The following is a 19,311-nucleotide window of genomic DNA, read 5'->3' on the forward strand; positions in this document are numbered from 1 at the left end:
CTGAAGAGGGCTGCTCCCTGCTTCAAGATGGTACCTTGCTGCTGCAAGGAATTCAACTATCGCAAGGAATTCATTACTAAAAGGGGTTGTTCAAGATTCAATGGCGGGTAATCAGCATGGGCTAAATTTTGAATAAGATTTTGTGATATCCCAAGTGAAGATTTTTTTTAAGTAATACGACTTACATTTCCAGTTGTAATATGGTTCTGATTTTTAAAATACCTAGAACTCACAAGAAATGCACCATGTGTGTTTTTTCCCCAAAGATTTGCACCACAATTTAAAAGACAGTTTATTTTCTTAAAATAAAATAATTTCAGTCTTGGAAGACTGACAGTTTACAACGACCCATGAAGCCATGTAGGAACTGCCTAAAGATCTAACTGCTCAAAATGATTTCCTATTGAGGACATCACAAGCCCATCCACGTTTTTATAGAGAGAGCCTTCCAGAAACGTGATTAGGGAGCAAATAGGCAGATGATGTGCAAGTTCATCAGGGCCATTCTGCCTCATCTTTCAAGTCTATTAGGCCCACCTTGTCTTCTTAGCAGCTAGACTGACCAAGGCAAAGAGCCCTCCTATACCTTGGCCAGAGCATAATCAGAGCAAAAGATGTACTTCTACACCATGATCAAGGCAAGGACACACCTTTGCACCATAATCAGGGGGCTGATTCCCTAAGGAAGAACACATTTCCGGATCAGAATCAGTCACAGCCTGTCTTTCTGCTCTACACATCAAGTCCAATATTGCCCTCCTCCAGTTTGCTTTCTCTTCAGGTTAAGTATTATTTCTCATCATTTTGTCTTATGCTGCCTAATTCATTTCAGAATATCAAAGCAGCATATCATCTGACCACTGTTGCTGGCACATCATGTGAGCCAGCATCCCAACGTGATTTTAAGTTTCTCCTCTCCAGTACTACCTTGTGCATTTGTTTATACTCTTCAAGTCTTCTGCATGTTCTGCTCTGTCAAAGCACAGCTAATTGTGTATATGGCACACAGATAAGATCATTTTCAAAGACAGATTTTCAATATCATTCGTAAGTCCCTACTCACAACCACGCAGCTAGGAAAAATTAAAATAAGTATACCCGCATGCACAAACACACACACACACATGCACACATACAAATTATATGCCAAAAAAAAAAAAAAGGATTTGTCAACACAAAATTAAATACTTCCTTTAACTCTGTCACCTGAAAGAAGTCAAAAAGTATTTTAAAAAATAGGAGTGCCATCTAGATAAGTTCTGTAGGACTGAACTATCTTTGAAAATGTAGCTCCTTGGTAGTTGTTCATTTTCTGTGAGTTTCTATGATTGGTACCTCACTTAATCTGATACCTGCTCACTTAGAAAGCCAAATGAAGACACTACATTGATATATCACCCAACAGATTCCATAAAGCATATTCACTAGCACCCACCCAAACTACCAGGCAAGTTAGATAAAATATCATTTTTTTTAACGAATTGCAGTAGAATATATTTCAAGTATATCTTAGAATACAGAATAAAAAGTATAGAAGGCAAACCATGTGAAAGGTTTGGGTAGATATGGAAGAAATAAGACGCATGCCTCATACATCTTAAGTGTTTTGTATATTAAGTCAGAAGAAACACTGAGTGACAGGATAACTTTATGGACAAACCTTAGCTACAGTAACAAAGAAAAAAAAAAAACAAGGAATGCTAAACTCCACACTATAACCAATGCCACAAAAATAATTAAAGGAGAATACTATTTGTGGGCATATCCTTTGACAACAAATAGGATAACCTAAAAGAAATAAAGAATTCCTAGAAACAATCTACTGAAACTGAATCATGAAGATAGAGAATTTCTGATGATTTTGAAAAGAGGGAAAAAATGAAGACACGAGAATCTGAAATGACCTGTAAGTAGCAAGAAGACTGAATCAGTAATAAAAGAAAACCTCCCCACAAAGAAAAGCACAGGACTGGATGGCATCACTGGAGAATTCTACCAAACATGTAAAACACTATACAAAAAGGAAAATGTAGATCAATATCCTTAATGAATACAGAGTTTAAAATCTAAGAAAAATATTAGCAAACATTCCACAGCAAATTAAAAGGATCATATACATGAACAAATGAAATTTATTCCTGGAATGCAAATACGGCTGAACATATGAAACCACATTTACAGAATAAGAAACCAAAAAATAAAAATAAAAACCCTCAACTGATGTAGAAAGGAGAAGCATTTGAAAAATTCAACATTCTTTCATGATGAAAATACTCAAATTGATAAGCCAGGAAAATAACTTAAACCCATGAGGCAGAAGTTGTCATGAGCCAAGATCAGGCCACTGCACTCCAGCCTGGACAGCAGAGCAAGATTCCATGTCAAAAAAAAAAAAAAGGTTACCTCAACATATTAAAGGCCATCTATGAGAAGTTCACAGCTAATATACTTCTCAACAAACACTGATGCTTTCCTTCTAAGGTCAGGAGTAAGACAAGGATACCCGCCTGAACCAGGCAATCAGGCAAGAAAACACAATAAAAGGCATCCAAACTGGAAAGAAAGAAAATTATATTTGCATATTTGCTCACAGATTACACGATCTTATATATAGAAAACACTAAAATTCAACACATTAAAAAAAAAGCAAAAGTGTTAGAACCAACAAATCAATTCAGCGAAGTTGTAGAATACAAATCAAACAAAAATCTGTTGCATTTTAATATACTAACAATGAACAACTTGAACAGAAAATTACAAACAATCCCATTTATAATAGTATCCAAAGAATAAGACACCTAGAAATAAGAAAGATGAAGGACCTATTCACTAAAAGTACAAAACACTACAGAAAGAAAGATAGATAAATTGAAAGCTTATGCTCATGGATGGGAAGGCTTAACATTGCTAAGATATTCATAGCGTGAAAAGCAATCCTACAGATTCAATGCCATCACTATCAAAATCCCAATGGCATTTTGGGCAGACATAGAGAAAAACATCCTAAAATACATATGAAATTTCAGGGGATCTCAAATAGCCAGAACAATCTTGAAAAAGGACAAAATTGGGGGTCTCACACGTCCTGATTTCCAAACATACTACAAAGTTGGATTCATCAAGACAGTGCAGTACTGGCCTAAATACTAATAGAATAGAAGAGACAGCCCAGAAACAAACTGTCACAAATTTGTCAACAAGCCAGTCAAGACTATTCAATGGAGAAAAGATAAGTCTCTTCAAGAAATAGTGCTTGGGAAAACTGGATATCCACCTGCAAAAGAATGAAACTGCACTCTAACACCATATACAAAAATTAGCTCAATATGGATTAAAGTCTTGAATATAAGACCTAAAACTAAAACGGCTAGAAGAAAATGCGGGTCAAAGTTTCATGAAACTGGATTTGGCAACTGCTTCTTGGCTATGACACCAAAAGCACTGGTAACAAGGGAAAAATTAGACAAATGAGATGACATTTGTCAAATTCATCTAATCAAAAACTTATGCACACTAAAGGTGATAAGTAAGCGAAAAGGCAACCAGAAAGGGACAAAATGATCATAATTCTCTGAAAAGAGCTTAATATCCAGAATACTTAGGAACTCCCACAACATAAGAACAAAAAAACAAAAATTAAACAGACAAAGATGTGCACAGACATTTCTCCAAAGACAATACAGAAATGGCCAAAAAGCAAATGAAAAGATTCTCACCATCCCCAATCATCAGATATGCAAATCAAAGTCATAAGAGATTAACTCACACCCATTAGGACGAGTACCATCAAAAAAATCTAGAAAATGACAAGTTTTGATAAGAATGTGGAAAAATTTGAACCCTTATGGATTGTTAATCAGAATATGCAATGGTTTAACAACTATGGAAAACAATATGGTGATCACTCAAAAAATTAAAAATAATATTGCCATGTGATCCAGCAATTCCACTTCTGAGTGTATCTCAACAGAACAGAAAGCAGGTACTCAAAGAGATATTTGCACACTCATGTTTATATAAACATTATTCACAAGAACAGCCACGGAGTAGAAGCAACCCAAATGGCCCTCAACAAATGAACTATCAATAAACAAAATGTGGTCTAACATACCATGAAATATTGTTCAGCCTTAAAAAGAAAGAAAATCTTATTACATGCTCTAACATGGATGAACGTTAAAGGCATTATGCTAAGTGAAATGAGCCAATCAAATAAAACAGATACTTTTTTTTTTTTTTGAGATGGCACCTTGCTCTGCTGCCCAGGCTGGAGTGCAATGGCGCCATCTGGGCTCACTACAACTCTACCCCCCAGGTTTAAGTGATTCTCCTGCCTCAGTCTCCAGAGTAGCTGGGATTACAGGTGGCCTGCCACCATGCCGGGCTAATCTTTGCATTTTTAGTAGAGATGAGGTTTCACCATGTTGGCCAGGCTGGCCTGGAACTCCTGACCTCAGGTCATCCACCTGCCTTGGCTTCCCAAAGTGTGGGATTACAAGCATGAGTGACCACGTCCAGCCAAAAGACAAGTACTATATAATTCTTATTTGAGGCACTGATAGTAGTAAAAATCTTAGAAATACAAAGTAGAATGGTGGTTGTCAGGAGCTAAGCGCAGAGAGAAATGGGGACTTGTTCAATGAGCACAGAATTTCAGATTTGCAAGGTGAAAAAGTTCTGGAAGTCCATTGTATAGCAGTGTGAGCAGACCTAACACTATGGATGTGTACACTTAAAAACAGGTAAGATGGTAAATTTTAGTTTTTAGTTTAAAATTTTAAATTTTAGTGTACATCTGTGTATGTGTTTCCTACCACAATTAAATTTTTATATAGTAACTGGTTGTGTTTCACCAAGACTTGTCAGAGTAACTCACGTGCAAATGGTGCACAAAGACACTAGAGGCAGAGAACTGAGTATCATGGTTCTCATACCCATGCCTGAGATTCACAAACATTGCCATTTGCAGCAGATGGAGACAGAGTGATTACAAAGGGTGTGTGTTTGTATGTGTGTGTGCACTTCCCAAGAATAGTCAATCCACACGTTTGGACATATCTATAAATATAAATAACATAAATTTCAAAAGTATGTATGCTTCATATTAATACAATTTTAAATCCAAGATTACTCACCTAACTGCAATTTTTTTTCTCCCCTGGCACCAGGAATTGTAAAGACAGAGTATTCTCCTGTTATCTCAGCAGAATCTTCAGTCTATTTTCTAGGTCTGTAATATAGACCATTCTTGAATAAAAAGCAACAAGGAAGTCCATTCTGATTGACGTCAGTTAACAGTTAACAAGCCTGAAGGGAACAATTGTTGTCTTTCCTTTCAGAAGAAAACTGGATACAAGTACAGAAATGCCTGAAGGGGATAAAAACACATAGGGTAAAAATGAATTGGGCTTTTTACTTTTTTTTAATGAAGCTTCTTTAGGGAGATTTAGTTGCTTATCAATTTGCTAAGTTTGAATAGTTGCTGAAATATTAATCATATATCAGATTTTGAAAACAAAAATGCAAAATCATCTATTTAAGTTAAACTTTGAAGCCATTCTGTCATTAACATAAACTTTATAGATACTAATATAAACAATACTCAAATGTTTTTGGAACCCAGAAATCACTGAAACTAATGCACCTTAATTTGAGAAGCCCTTAAAGAGAAAATTGAATGAGAGCATCCTCAGGAGCACCAAGGAGAGGCTTAGTTTTGAGACTGAAGAAGAGGACAAAGTATCCCCTGCACTAGACTTTAAAGTTGAGTTACAAAACCTATTGCTAACATTCACAAACAGTCCTGCAAAGAGTGAGGCAACAGCACCTGACAGGAGCACAGCTGTGGGGAACACTTTCCTTTAACTTCATTTGGTTTTCTTCTACCAGCTCCTCTCCCAATATCAGGAGCTGCAAGATGTGTATCTGTGCCACACCTCTAATGTCATCTTACCCATAACCAGGGACTATATATCCCACCTGTATTTCTTGTCATAGTGATCACATATTTCTTGAAACACCGCTGAGTACAGTCAATCAGTATCTGCAGAAAAATAAGGACACAGAGATTTTTAGAGTGCACATAAAAGTAAGTTCATATCAAGTCAGCAAAAATATACAATGTGTAGGTCGCATTCCATGAACAAAGGCTTTCCTGGAGACCTAAGTGAACAGCAGAAAGAAAGGAGCACAGATCATTCTCACTAAATTTTACTGTGGGCAGTCTCTTCTAAAGGCTGCAAGAATTATCTCTGGAGTTGTGATCTGGAAATGTGGAACTCAGGAGAGAAATGAAATCTGTATGATTGTGTTTTCTGTTTAAATGTACATATTTGAATGTAAATATACCCTTGGAATGGTCAATTCCATCCGATAGCACAAGGTGCCATTACTTGGTGTACACAACAACATGAAAGCCAGCATCAACTGACAAAGTCCACTGCATGGCCCAGTACTAATAAGGACATTTCCACTGCCCAATGGGATGAGTCCCCACCATACCTGGCCAGGATGGTGCTATGAAGCTCTCAGGTGAGAGAAGAATATTTTACACACAGGCTGTGTCACAGGACGTTGAAAGTTGACCTGAGAATTAACTCCCAGCTCGGCACTTAATCGGAGCATAGCTTCAGAAACACACTGGACTTGCAGGTGAGGCCTTCCCTCATGTTTACACAAGGTGAACAGGAATACCGCTAATAATAATACCAGTACCACTAATATAGGATACATTACACTGCATACAATATAATAACTAGTACCAGCTCATACCCATTTCTATTCATGTTTTTTCTGACATATATTTAATATATACATAGTATCAATTGCACTCATATTACCAATAAGAATACTACTGAAGATGCTACTACAGCGAAATAATCCTGCTTTACAGAATGAATACTTCAGGGCACATAAGTAACATTCTAGTGCTAGCCTCCTAAAGCACACTGCTTACACACTAGCTGTCTTCCCCACTCTTACTGTCTCCAGTGTGGGCCTAGAAAGATTACTTTACTGAAGAACCAACTAACTGACCTGCTAGGAGGCATTATTCACGAAAAAAGAAATACTTTGACACAGAGCAATGTCTACCAAGTAGAATTTCAAAACCAGGTAAGCTCCATGTAGCTGAGTGCTGCCTGGTGACAATCCCCCCAAGGCTCCAGTGAAGGCAGAAGGTTGTTCCGAGGCCTGGACAGAGCCCTTGTCTTCCAGTCTGCAGCGGCACAGAGGCAGTGCCTGAACCTGAGAGGCTGGGAATAGCCCTGTTCACACCTGATTTAAAAAGAAGACACACGGACACATCTGACAAAAATCTGGATTCAAATTCAGTTAGGAGACTGACCACCTGTTCTAGATTTAGCACTGAAGCCTTCCCACGGGGCATGGAGCAACATTAGCATGAGGTAGTCTACCCTGAATATGTACAGCTGGACCCAACAAGAAGTCCTGAAAAGAACAGGTGATCTCAATGGCCTTTAACAGTCCCACCATGACATGAAAAAATATAATAATCATCCCTAAATACTACATTTTTCCCCTGTAAGACAGTATCTGGGAGACCCAGGACATACTGAGGGAAGTAATGTATATGCACTGAGAGGGCTGTGTGTATCCAAGAGGCATATAAGTCTTCATACTCCTATGTACGTTCACATGCTTACATGCACATAGGTATACATGTTTGTCTATAACTGCCTCAATGCATCTTGAAAGTTGGCAGGGTATGAATTTTATCAGGCTAGGTGCAGTGGCTCATGTCTATAATCCCAGCACTTTCGCAGGCCGAGGCAGGTGAATTGCCTGAACTCAGTAGTATAAGACCAGTCTGGGCAACAAAACAAAACCCCATCTGTATTAAAAATACAAAAAAACTAGCTGGATATCCTGGCATGTGTTGGTAATCCCAGCTACTTAGGAGGCTGAGGCAGGAAGAATCACTTGAACCTGGCAGATTGCAGTGAGCTGCGATCGTGCCACTGCACTTTAGCCTAGGTGACAGAGTTAAGATTCTGTCGGGGAAAAAAAAGAAAAAAGAGTCAAGGCACGTTTTAATTCCAAAATATCTGCTACTCTCAGAAAGGCATGGGGAGGGCTGCCTGTACCACAGGGTGTGATTCACTGTGTCGCACCTAGAGGCGGCCGGGAAGATGTTTTGTGAGCCACTGCAATGGTAGGACTCCCTGTGCTTTGTCTCCTGCATCTTTCTCACAGAAGGTGGCAGTAATCTGTGTAGACACAGGGTCTGGGGAGGCAACCATATCCACCACCTATTTGCAAAATTCCTAAATGAACCAAGGGCAGAGTGCTGCCGTCCTGAGAAAACAAGCTTTCTGCGGGGCCCTGTACCCCGTCCCTTCAGCATCAAAAACTGCATCTCTTGGCAGCACCTGCAGTGTCAGCTACAGCTTGTGCCGCCTTTTACTCAGAGGTCTGGGCTTGTTGATTGCTTTGGCTGCCATGCTGTGGGCTTAGCCTTTGTGTACTCTTCTCTCCTGGTCCCAGGGCTCACTGAACTTGCCTGGGGAACTAGCTTTTCCTCCTTGGGATGGGGCCGAGGCTGGGCCCAGTCTGCCCTGTGGACAGGGAGAGGCTGGTTGTTGCAGACGGGGCTCTTCCTTGGGCTTTTGGGTTATCCCCTGCCCTGCACTCCCCATCCTCCTTCCTTCCCCTGAGCACTGACCCTCTCTGTGGCCCTCTTTCCTGGGCTCTCTGCCTCCTGATGGATGCCCTGGCTTTGACTGCTACCATCTACAAGAAGAGCCCTCCTCTATTCTTTCTTTGCTTTTCTTGGCAATTCACCCATAGCTGCATATCAGGGGCCACTTCATTGTCAGCACTGTAATATTTTTCTCCTTGCTTTTCTACCATGAGGTGTATTTTATTTATTTTTTATTGTTTGTAGATACAGGAGCCTTGGCCTGTGGCTCAAACTGGTCTCAAGCTCATGGGCTCAAGTGATCCTCCAAAATAGGACTCACAGTGTAGGGGTTAGAGAATGAGCCACCGTGCCAGGCCATAAGCTGTATTTTATTAAGATTACTATAAAACACACCCAACCTCAGAATCTCCACCATTCTGGATACTGGAGATTGCAAAGGCCCAATCCCTGAATGGGGGGGTCAAAACCCTTTAGGGGAGTACAAAAGACAGAACTCTCAGAAAAGTTCTGGGCTAGTTTCTACAAGTTGAAGTTTCAGTAACAATTTGAGTAACTCAAAGCTTCCTGGATTCCATCCTGCACTCGGTCTCCCTATAGAAGCTGTGGAACAGAAGGAAGGGCTGGCCCACCCTCCTTCTCAACAGCTGAGCAGTGAAAAGCCTCCTCTAAGGGAGGGTTGCCCAGGCAGGAGTGCTCCTTTTATCTTCTTCTCTGTGGTAGGGAGAAAAAGCCAAGGCTCTCAGGGCCAGGAGATGGATGGACTGACAATGAAGCAGTACATTCTACTTCCTTGAGTGTTTGTTCTAGTAGTTGAGAGAGGAAGACTGACAAAGGGAAACTGCAGACATCGAACAAGTGAGACACCACTGTCACGTGTGAAAAGCCAAGCGAAGGGAACAGAGGCCAGGCAGGACGAAGGAGGTGCTCCACGGAACTGCAGCTAAGGTGAGTGTGCAAGCAGGAAGAAAGGAGTGTGGACAAAGGTAGAAAAACAGCTGTAAAATGCTTCAACAGTGTTTATTTAAAGCTTACAATATCATGGAGCTTTTTTTTTTGTTTTGTTTTGTTTTATTTTATTTTATTTTTTTTATTATACTTTAAGTTCTAGGGTACATGTGCATGACGTTTTATCATGTATAACTCCTCAATGCAATCCCTCCCTCCTCCCCGCTCCCCGTGATAGGCCCCAGTGTGTGATGTTCCCCTTCCCAAGTCCAAGTGATCTCATTGTTCAGTTCCCACCTATGAGTGAGAACACGCGGTGTTTGGTTTTCTCTTCTTGTGATAGTTTGCTAAGAATCATGGTTTCCAGCTGTATCCATGTCCCTACAAAGGACGCAAACTCATCCTTTTTGATGGCTGCATAGTATTCCATGGTGTATATCTGCCACATTTTCTTAATCCAGTCTGTCACAGATGGACATTTGGGTTGATTCCAAGTCTTTGCTATTGTGAATAGTGCCGCAATAAACATACGTGTGCATGTGTCTTTGTAGTAGAGTAATTTATAATCCTTTGGGTATATACTCAGTAGTGGGATGGCTGGGTCATACGGTACATCTAGTTCTAGATCCTTGAGGAATCGCCATACTGTTTTCCATAATGGTTGAACTAGTTTACAATCCCACCAACAGTGTAAAAGTGTTCCTATTTCTCCACATCCTCTCCAGCACCTGTTGTTTCCTGACTTCTTAATGATTGCCATTCTAACTGGTGTGAGATGGTATCTCATTGTGGTTTTGATTTGCATTTCTCTGATGGCGAGTGATGATGAGCATTTTTTCATGTGTCTGTTGGCTGTATGGATGTCTTCTTTTGAGAAATGTCTGTTCATATCCTTTCCCCACTTTTTGATGGGGTTGTTTGTTTTTTTTCTTGTATATTTGTTTGAGTTCTTTGTAGATTCCGGATATTAGCCCTTTGTCAGATGAGTAGGTGCAAAAATTTTCTCCCATTCTGTAGGCTGCCTGTTCACTCTGATGGTAGTTTCTTTAGCTGTGCAAAAGCTCTTTAGTTTAATTAGATCCCATGTGTCAATTTTTGCTTTTGCTGCCGTTGCTTTTGGTGTTTTAGACATGAAGTCCTTGCCCATTTAATTTAAAAGATACAGGACTGTGGGATTATAAATCGGTAGGGGACGGTGCAGATAGACACTTTTCCTCACCATTTAGATAAAATCATCCTAAAACCGTGGAATAAGAATCTAAACAAGTAATTAAACTCCTCAGATCAAATGATGACTACAGCTGTTGATGATGGCACACTTAAAAGGACAGAGTTGTGAAAGGAAAAATGCTGAAATAAAAGGAGCATAAAACAGTTGCACCAGCCATCAGATGCATATTCTTCCCTGCTTACTAACAAGCTTGCAGCTTTTAACATTGCTTCAGTGCCCTTTTTACCAGGAAAGCTCATGTTTTTAACATCCGAGGGCCACATACACTACTACCTTCCTTAGGTGTGTTAGAAAATATCCCTTGTGACTGTGACCACTCCCCTCCCCTCAGCTGCAATCTGTGTGGCATGTTGAGAGAAGCTTCTGTAGCAGCTACAAGTGCAGCATGGGGAGGTGGGGAAAGCTCTGAAGAAGCTACAGGGTGCCCCAGGCTGAGGTCCAAGGCTGGTGGCTGTTTTCAGCTTTAGAGGCAGTCAAGAGTTCCTGGGGGCTCATGGGAGGCACTGAGGCTTAAATTAATTCAATTGTTATAGAAACACTGGGCCAAGAGGAAGCCTAGGCTGATGGCCTCACGTTTCTAAGGCAAAGGTTGGGTAATTGCAACAAATCAAGTAACATCTTCTATCATTGAAAATGTATGTTAAATGCTAAGTCTACCCTGAGACACTGTGGTCGATGTTTTATCCAACGAAGATATAAAAAGTGAAGGTTTCTCCCCCACTGCTCTCTCAGGAAGCTGTATCTGCTTACCATGCAAATGGAGACTTATGTTCAATTTTATAACTCTGAGTTATTTAAGGTGAAACACCTTAAGCCGATTGTCATTAAGGCACATATATGGTGATACAGTTTGGCTGTGTCCCCACATAAATCTCATCTCAAATTGTAATCCCCATGTGTGGAGCGAGGGAGATGATTGGGTCATTGGGGTGGTTTCCCCTATGCTGTTCTCATCATAGTGAGTTCTCAGGAGAACTGATGGTTTTGTAAGTGTAATCAAGTTCCTCCTTTGCCCCTCTTTCTCCTGCTGCCTTGGGAAAAAGTGCCTGCTTCCCCTTCTGCCATGACTGGAAGTTTCCTGAGACCTCCTGGCCACGTGGAACTGTGACTCTATTTAAACCTCTTTCCGCTGCAGAGTACCCAGTCTCAGGGAAGTTATGTATGGCAGTGTGAAAACAAACTAACATTAACATGTATGGGAAGGCCTGATTTTGCTCCTACCCCCGTGTTCATACAAGATGCAGGTCTTTGGGGACCCAAGAGTCCAGCAGAAAACTCCCAGCTCAGCTGCACATGCTGGGACAAGTTTCTTAGCCTGTCTGACATACTGTGTCTGTTGGAGAACTGTATTTAATAAAAAGCTGCTGGTCTGGAGAGGGGGGTGGCCTTAAAATGGTGGGGGTGGGGGGTGAGATGCTCTAGGTGTGGGAGATGGCAGACAGCCCAGGAATGAAGCCAGGCACCCTAAAGCCCAGTGGCCTTGCGGGAAACCCCAGCTCTGTAGCTTTCTAGCCGGAAACTCTGGAAGCTAGCAGCCTTGGGTAACGCACCTATAAAATGAGGATCCTAGTCATACCGCATGTCTTATAAGCCTGCTGTGCCTTGGCTTGCACACCTCTAAAATGGGATCCTAATGACGTACTTATGCCACACACCTTCTAGGCGGTTGTGTCCATGGAGTAAAATAGTCTGTGCTGTGCTCTGAGTGCTTGGCCCAGAGTTGCCTCTGAGCATCAACATATGGACTCATGGGGGAATGCTTTTGTTAACTCTGAGTTACGGGGAATTGACAAGATCTGCTGTCTCCCCACACCAGTGCTCCAATAACAGCAAACACCTGTTGAACTTGAGAAACTAAAGTGCCTCCTATCAAATATTTTGCTTAAAAAAAACACACACACACACACGCCACGCATGGTGGCTCACACACTTTGGGAGGCCAAGGCGGGGAGACCCCTGAAGTGAGGAGTTGGAGAACAGTGCGATCAACATGATGTAACCCCATTTCTATCAAAAATACAAAAATCAGCCTGGCGTGGTGGTGGGCGCCTACAATTCCACCTACTTAGAGGCTGAGGCAGGAGAACCGCTTGAACCCAGTAGGTGAATGTGGCAACTAATCCAAGATTGCACCACTGCACTTCAGTATGAGCGACAGAGTGAGACTATTGACACCCCCCCACAAAAAAAAGAAAAACAAGCAACAAAACAACAATTACAAATTATTTGGATTCACCAATACATCACACCTGCTAGACACATTAAACTAGCTTCACAAACACTTCTTAACGAATTCCTAGGGCTGCAGAGGAACACAGCCACTGTTCCCAATTCCATAATCCCTAGTTTGATTATGAAAGGGTCCATTTATAAGGGCAGAGTCTTCATGACCCAACAGCAGGCCCCATGCCAGATCTACAGAATCAAAAACTGGGGTGGGGCCCAGCAATGCATGTTTTACAGAGCTCTGTCAGTGATTTGAGTGTACTCAAGTAGAGGGCCACTGACCTGGCATTACGTTTTCACAGAACACTTGTGTTCTATAAAGTTGTAATTTTAGAAATGTATTTCTCTTAACTAAGAAGTGTTTAATTGTACATATACAAATGTACAAGTAAGTATAAATTAAAGAATAAGCTATCTACGATGACATTCATCCCAGTATGTACTTTCCTTTATATTGTACCCTATTATGATTTAGTTACATTTCTTTTCCTATTTCCTTCTGTCACCCCCAAATCAGACTTATGTTAATGTGTTTGTAATGAAAGCAAGATTTAAAAATAAGGACCCTTAAATATATCCCATTCTTTCTCAAGTTAATTGCAGTAAATAATTCCAATAAAGTGGAGTTCTCAATCATACTTAATTAGGTCTGGATCAATCAGATGCACAATTCAACGAAAGTTAAGCACAGCATTCTCATGGACATGGCCAGCGTAAAGTGCTTATGAAGACATGCCTTAATACACTAGTTCTTTTAAAGAAACATGAATCTTGGAATAAAAACATTGACAATTTAATGGAACATACTATATTCAAAGATTAATTGGCTCATCTCTCTTAAACGAAAGTCAAGAAAAAACAATTTTCTAGGCTAGAATCATTACACATGTAACCACAATTGTCCTCGGTGACCTTCTTCTGAGAGTAACTACTGAAACTTTTACCTCTTTGCTATATATGTGTGTTCTAACATAATATCCTCCTTTTCTTCTAGTGAAAGCATTTGCAGGTTTATGAAAGGTATTATTGGAAAGTAAACATTCATTTCCAAAAACCAACTTTCAGTCAGTAGCACAGCAATCCTAAAAATTGAGCTTTGAACTACCTAAGCTTGGAAACCCAGCCCTTCACAGGAGAAGGGTTTCAGCTTTCTGAAATGGCTACTTTTGATATCTGGGGTTGCCTTGGGCTTTTTTTGACCTTCTTACACAGCCAAGCTTACTTAATAATCCCCAGAACCCTAAGGCAAAAATTGTTTTGGAAGGTCGCTGTTAGCAAGAGCTGTTTAACATTACTCTCTATGCTCCTGGGACAAAGCACAGGGTCCAGATCCTGTCGGCAGTGCTCTTTCATTTCACTCCCAGAGTTGCTTCCACGCACATGGCTACAAAGGGGAGCTGGCCTGAGCCTACAGGGAAGAGTGAAGCCAAACACACCACCTCTTTGCACGGACTGGAAGAGCCTTACCTCCTCAAAGCATCCTAGTGTCACAGGAAGGCATTATTAGATTTACAGGAAGACAGAAGAAGCCCACAAAAAAGAACAGATTCTGGTAAATTAGAAGGCACTGAGTTAAGTTATAAAGATCCTGTACATGTGTGAAGGTAAACGAGAACATCCTCAAAGAGAAGAAGTAGAGGCTGTTCATTCAGAGCTTGCATAGCAAGAGAGTTGGACAGTGATACTCACCTCAGGCAGAAGCTCAAAGGCAGATGGGGACGCAGGAAAACTTTACAGTGGGAAAAGAGAGGCCTCAGGTGGGCCTGACTGGAGGCTGTTGTCATGGGGTCTGGGGGTGGCTAACTAGAAGTGAGGCACCCCATGGGATTGGCTTGGGAAACATTTTGTCTCTATGGCTGGCAGTGGAAACTCTGCTTCCACCCAAGAATTGTAGGTCCATCAATAGCTTGCACCCTGTAAAAGCTGTAGACACTCAACTCCAGCCAGTGACAGCAGGCTTAGGGCTGCACACCACAAAGCCAAAGGGGAGGAGGTGCCTAAGGCCTTAGGAGCCCATCTCTTGGAACAGTGTGGCCTGAAAATGGGGCATGGAATCAAAGGACATTATTTTGGAGCTTTAAAATGTAATGACTGTCCTATTGGGTGTCAGATTGTGTGGGGCCTGCAGCCAATATCTTTTGAGTGATTTCTCCCTTATGGAACGGGAATGTTTACCCATGTATATTCCTCCATGGTATCCTAGAAGTAAATAACTTGTTTTTGATTTTGCAGGCTCACAGGTAGAAAGGACTTGCGTTGTCTCAGATAAGACTGCACTTTTGAGTTAATTTTGGAATGAGTTAAGATTTGGGGGGATTATTGGGAAGGCATGATTGTATTTTGCAAAGTGAGAAGGGCAGTAGATTTAGGAAGGGCCAGGGACAAAATGATATAGTTTGTGTATTTGCTACCATCCAAACCTCATGTTGAATTGAAATCTCTAGTGCTGGAGGTGGAGCCTGGTGGCTGGTGTATGGATCATGGTGGCACATCCCACATGAATGGCTTGGGACATCCCCTTGGTGGTTGCTGGAACAAAAGCTGAGTGTTGGGAGAGAAGCCAAGAACGGGCTTAGAACATATCCAGGGTCCAGGGTCTAAAACTCTAGTGGCTTTTGGAATGTGTCCAGACTTGCTGGCTTCTTGCTTCTAACACTCCCATTATCTCAGGTAGCCACATGTTGCAAAGAAAATGCTAAACCATCACAGCTGTAGTTCATTCACTTGATACATTGCTTCCTTTCAACGCCCACATTCTTACCACCTGTTTGATCACCAGTAAATAGTGTGGGCTCTCACAGCTCAGCTCGGGGACTTTGCAGCCTCCATACTACCGGTTGATGCCCTGGTCTAACTTTCTCTCTCAACTTGTCTTTTCTCATTCCTTTGACTCTGTTGAACTTCATCGCCCCCACAGCCTGGTGTTGGGTCCGATCACTTCAACATTCCTGCCATCCAACCTGTGGTGACAGGACCTCAGTGAAGGAATGCTAGAGCATGTAGAACGCATTGTCAGAGGACACCCAAGGATGCCCAATAGAAGCTCAGTGGAAAAGCTGAGTGTTCGGAAGAACCACAGTAATAATGGTCAAAGTGAAAGCAAAAAATTATTTTGTTTTGTTTTGTTTTATTTTATACTTTAAGTTCTAGGGTACATGTGCACAACGTGCAGGTTGTTACATATGTATGCTTCTGCCACGTTGGTGTGTTGAACCCATCAACTCATCAGCACCCATCAACTCGTCACTTACATCAGGTATAATTCTCAATGCAATTCCTCTCCCTTCCCTCCTCCCCATGATAGGCCCCAGTGTGTGATGTTTCCCCTCCCGAGTCCAAGTGATCTCATTCTTCAGTTCCCACCTATGAGTGAGAACGTGCGGTGTTTGGTTTTCTATTCTCGAGGTAGTTTGCTGAGAATGACGGTTTCCAGCTGCATCCATGTCCCCTACAAAAGACTCAAACTCATCCTTTTTTATGGCTACATAGTATTCCATGGTGTATATGTGCCACATTTTCTTAATCCAGTCTGTCACTGTGGGACATTTGGGTTGATTCCAAGTCTTTGCTATGGGTATATAACCACTAATGGGATGGCTGGGTCATATGGTAGTTCTAGTTCTAGATCCTTCAGGAAATGCCATACTGTTCTCCATAATGGTTGAACTAGTTTACAATCGCACCAACAGTGTAAAAGTGTTCCTATTTCTCCACATCCTCTCCAGCACCTGTTGTTTCCTGGCTTTTTAATGATTGCCATTCTAACTGGTGTGAGATGGTATCTCATTGTGGTTTTGATTTGTATTTCTCTGATGGCCAGTGATGATGAGCATTTTTTCATGTGTCTGTTGACTGTATGAATGTCTTCTTTTGAGAAATGTCTCTTCATATCCTTTGCTCACTTTTTGATGGGGTTGTTTTTTTCTTGTAAATTTGTTGAGTTCCTTGTAGGTTCTGGATATTAGGCCTCTGTCAGATGAGTAGACTGCAAAAATTTTCTCCCATTCTGTAGGTTGCCTGGTCACTCTGATGGTAGTTTCTTTTGCTGTGCAGAAGCTCTTGTTTAATTAGATCCCATTTGTCAATTTTGGCTTTTGTGTTTTAGACATGAAGTCCTTGCCCATGCCTATGTCCTGAATGGTATTACCTAGGTTTTCTTCTAGGGTTTTATGGTATTAGGTCTAACATTTAAGTCTCTAATCCATCTTGAATTAATTTTCGTAGAAGGAGTAACGAAAAAATCCAGTTTCAGCTTTCTACATATGGCTAGCCAATTTTCCCAGCACCATTTATTAAACAGGGAATCCTCTCCCCATTTCTTGTTTTTCTCAGGTTTGTCAAAGATCAGATGGCTGTAGATGTGTAGTATTATTTCTGAGGGCCCTGTTCTATTCCATTGGTCTATATCTCTGTTTTGGTACCAGTACCATGCTGTTTTGGTTACTGTAGCCTTGTAGTATAGTTTGAAGTCAGGTAGCTTGATGACTCCAGGTTTGTTCTTTTGACTTAGGATTGTCTTGGCAATGTGGGCTCTTTTTTGGTTCCATAGGAACTTTAAAGCAGTTTTTTCAAATTTTGTGAAAAAACTCATTGGTAGCTTGATGGGGATGGCATTGAATCTATAAATTACCTTGGGCAGTATGGCCATTTTCACGATATTGATTCTTCCTATCCATGAGCATGGTATGTTCTTCCATTTGTTTGTGTCCTCTTTCATTTCACGGAGCAGTGGTTTGTAGTTCTCCTGAAGAGGTCCTTTAAACGCCTTGTAAGTTGGATTCTAGGTATTTTATTCTCTTTGAAGCAATTGTGAATGGAAGTTCATTCATGATTTGGCTTTCTGTTTGTCTGTTACTGGGTAAAAGAATGCTTGTGATTTTTGCATCTTAATTTTGTATCCTGAGACTTTGCTGAAGTTTCTTATCAGCTTAAGGAGATTTTGGGCTGAGACGATGGGGTTTTCTAAATATACAATCATGTCATCTGCAAACAGGGACAATTTGACTTCTTCTTTTCCTAACTGAATACCCCTTATTTCTTTCTCTTACCTGATTGCTCTAGCCAGAACTTCCAAGACTATGTTGAATAGGAGTGGTGAGAGAGGGCATCCCTGTTTTGTGCCAGTATTCAAAGGGAATTTTTCCAGTTTTTGCCCATTCAATATGATATTGGCTCTGGGTTGTCATAAATAGCTCTTATTATTTTGAGGTACGTTCCATCAATACCGAATTTCTTGAGGTTTTTAGCATGAAGGGCTGTTGAATTTTGTCAAAGGCCTTTTCTGCGTCTATTGAGATAATCACGTGGTTTTTGTCTTTGTTTCTGTTTATATGCTGGATTACATTTATTGATTTGCGTATGATGAACCAGCCTTGCATCCCAGGGATGAAGCCCACTTGATCATGGTGGATAAGCTTTTTGATGTGCTGCTGGATCCAGTTTGCCGGTATTTTATTGAGGATTTTTACATCGATGTTCATCAGGATATTGGTCTAAAATTCTCTTTTTTTGTTGTGTCTCTGCCAGGCTTTGGTATCAAGATGATGTTGGCCTCATAAAATGAGTTAGGAGGATTCCCTCTTTTTCTATTGATTGGAATAGTTTCAGAAGGAATGGTACCAGCTCCTCCTTGTACCTCTGGTAGAATTCAGCTGTGAATCTATCTGGTCCTGGACTTTTTTTGGTTGGTAGGCTATTAATTATTGCCTCAATTTCAGAACCTCCTATTGGTCTATTCAGGGATTCAGCTTCTTCCTGGTTTAGTCTTGGGAGAGTGTAAGTGTCCAGGAAATTATCCATTTCTTCTAGATTTTCTAGTTGATTTGCGTAGAGGTGTTTATAGTATTCTCTGATGGTAGTTTGTATTTCTGTGGGGTCGGTGGTGATATCCCCTTTATCATTTTTTATTGCATCTATTTGATTCCTCTCTTTTCCTCTTTATTAGTCTTGCTAGTGGCTACAATTTTTGTTGATCTTTTCAAAAAAACAATTCCTGAATTCATTGATTTTTGGAGGGTCTCTATCTCCCTCAGTTCTGCTCTGATCTTAGTTCTTTCTTGCCTTCTGCTAGCTTTTGAATGTGTTTGCTCTTGCTTCTCTAGTTCTTTTAATTGTGATGTTAGAGTGTCCATTTTAGATCCTTCCAGTTTTCTCTTGTGGGCATTTAGTGCTATAATTTCCCTCTACACACTGCTTTAAAGGTGTCCCAGAGATTCTGGTATGTTGTATCTTTGTTCTCATTGGTTTC

At 40.9% G+C, this 19,311-nt stretch overlaps 1 protein-coding gene across 1 annotated transcript in view; it reads right to left on the minus strand.

The window, feature by feature from the left end:
* PUDP (pseudouridine 5'-phosphatase) overlaps nt 1-19,311 on the minus strand; it is a 113,912-nt gene that overhangs the window by 58,008 nt on the left and 36,593 nt on the right. Inside the window, 3 exon segments of the mRNA XM_033201714.1 lie at nt 5,828-5,855; nt 5,857-5,934; nt 5,937-6,043. Of these exon segments, the coding sequence (XP_033057605.1) occupies nt 5,828-5,855; nt 5,857-5,934; nt 5,937-6,043 (213 nt within the window).

This window comes from Trachypithecus francoisi, unplaced genomic scaffold (genome assembly GCF_009764315.1).
Source record: "Trachypithecus francoisi isolate TF-2019V2 unplaced genomic scaffold, Tfra_2.0 Lachesis_group6, whole genome shotgun sequence".
Classification (NCBI taxonomy): Eukaryota; Metazoa; Chordata; class Mammalia; order Primates; family Cercopithecidae; genus Trachypithecus; species Trachypithecus francoisi.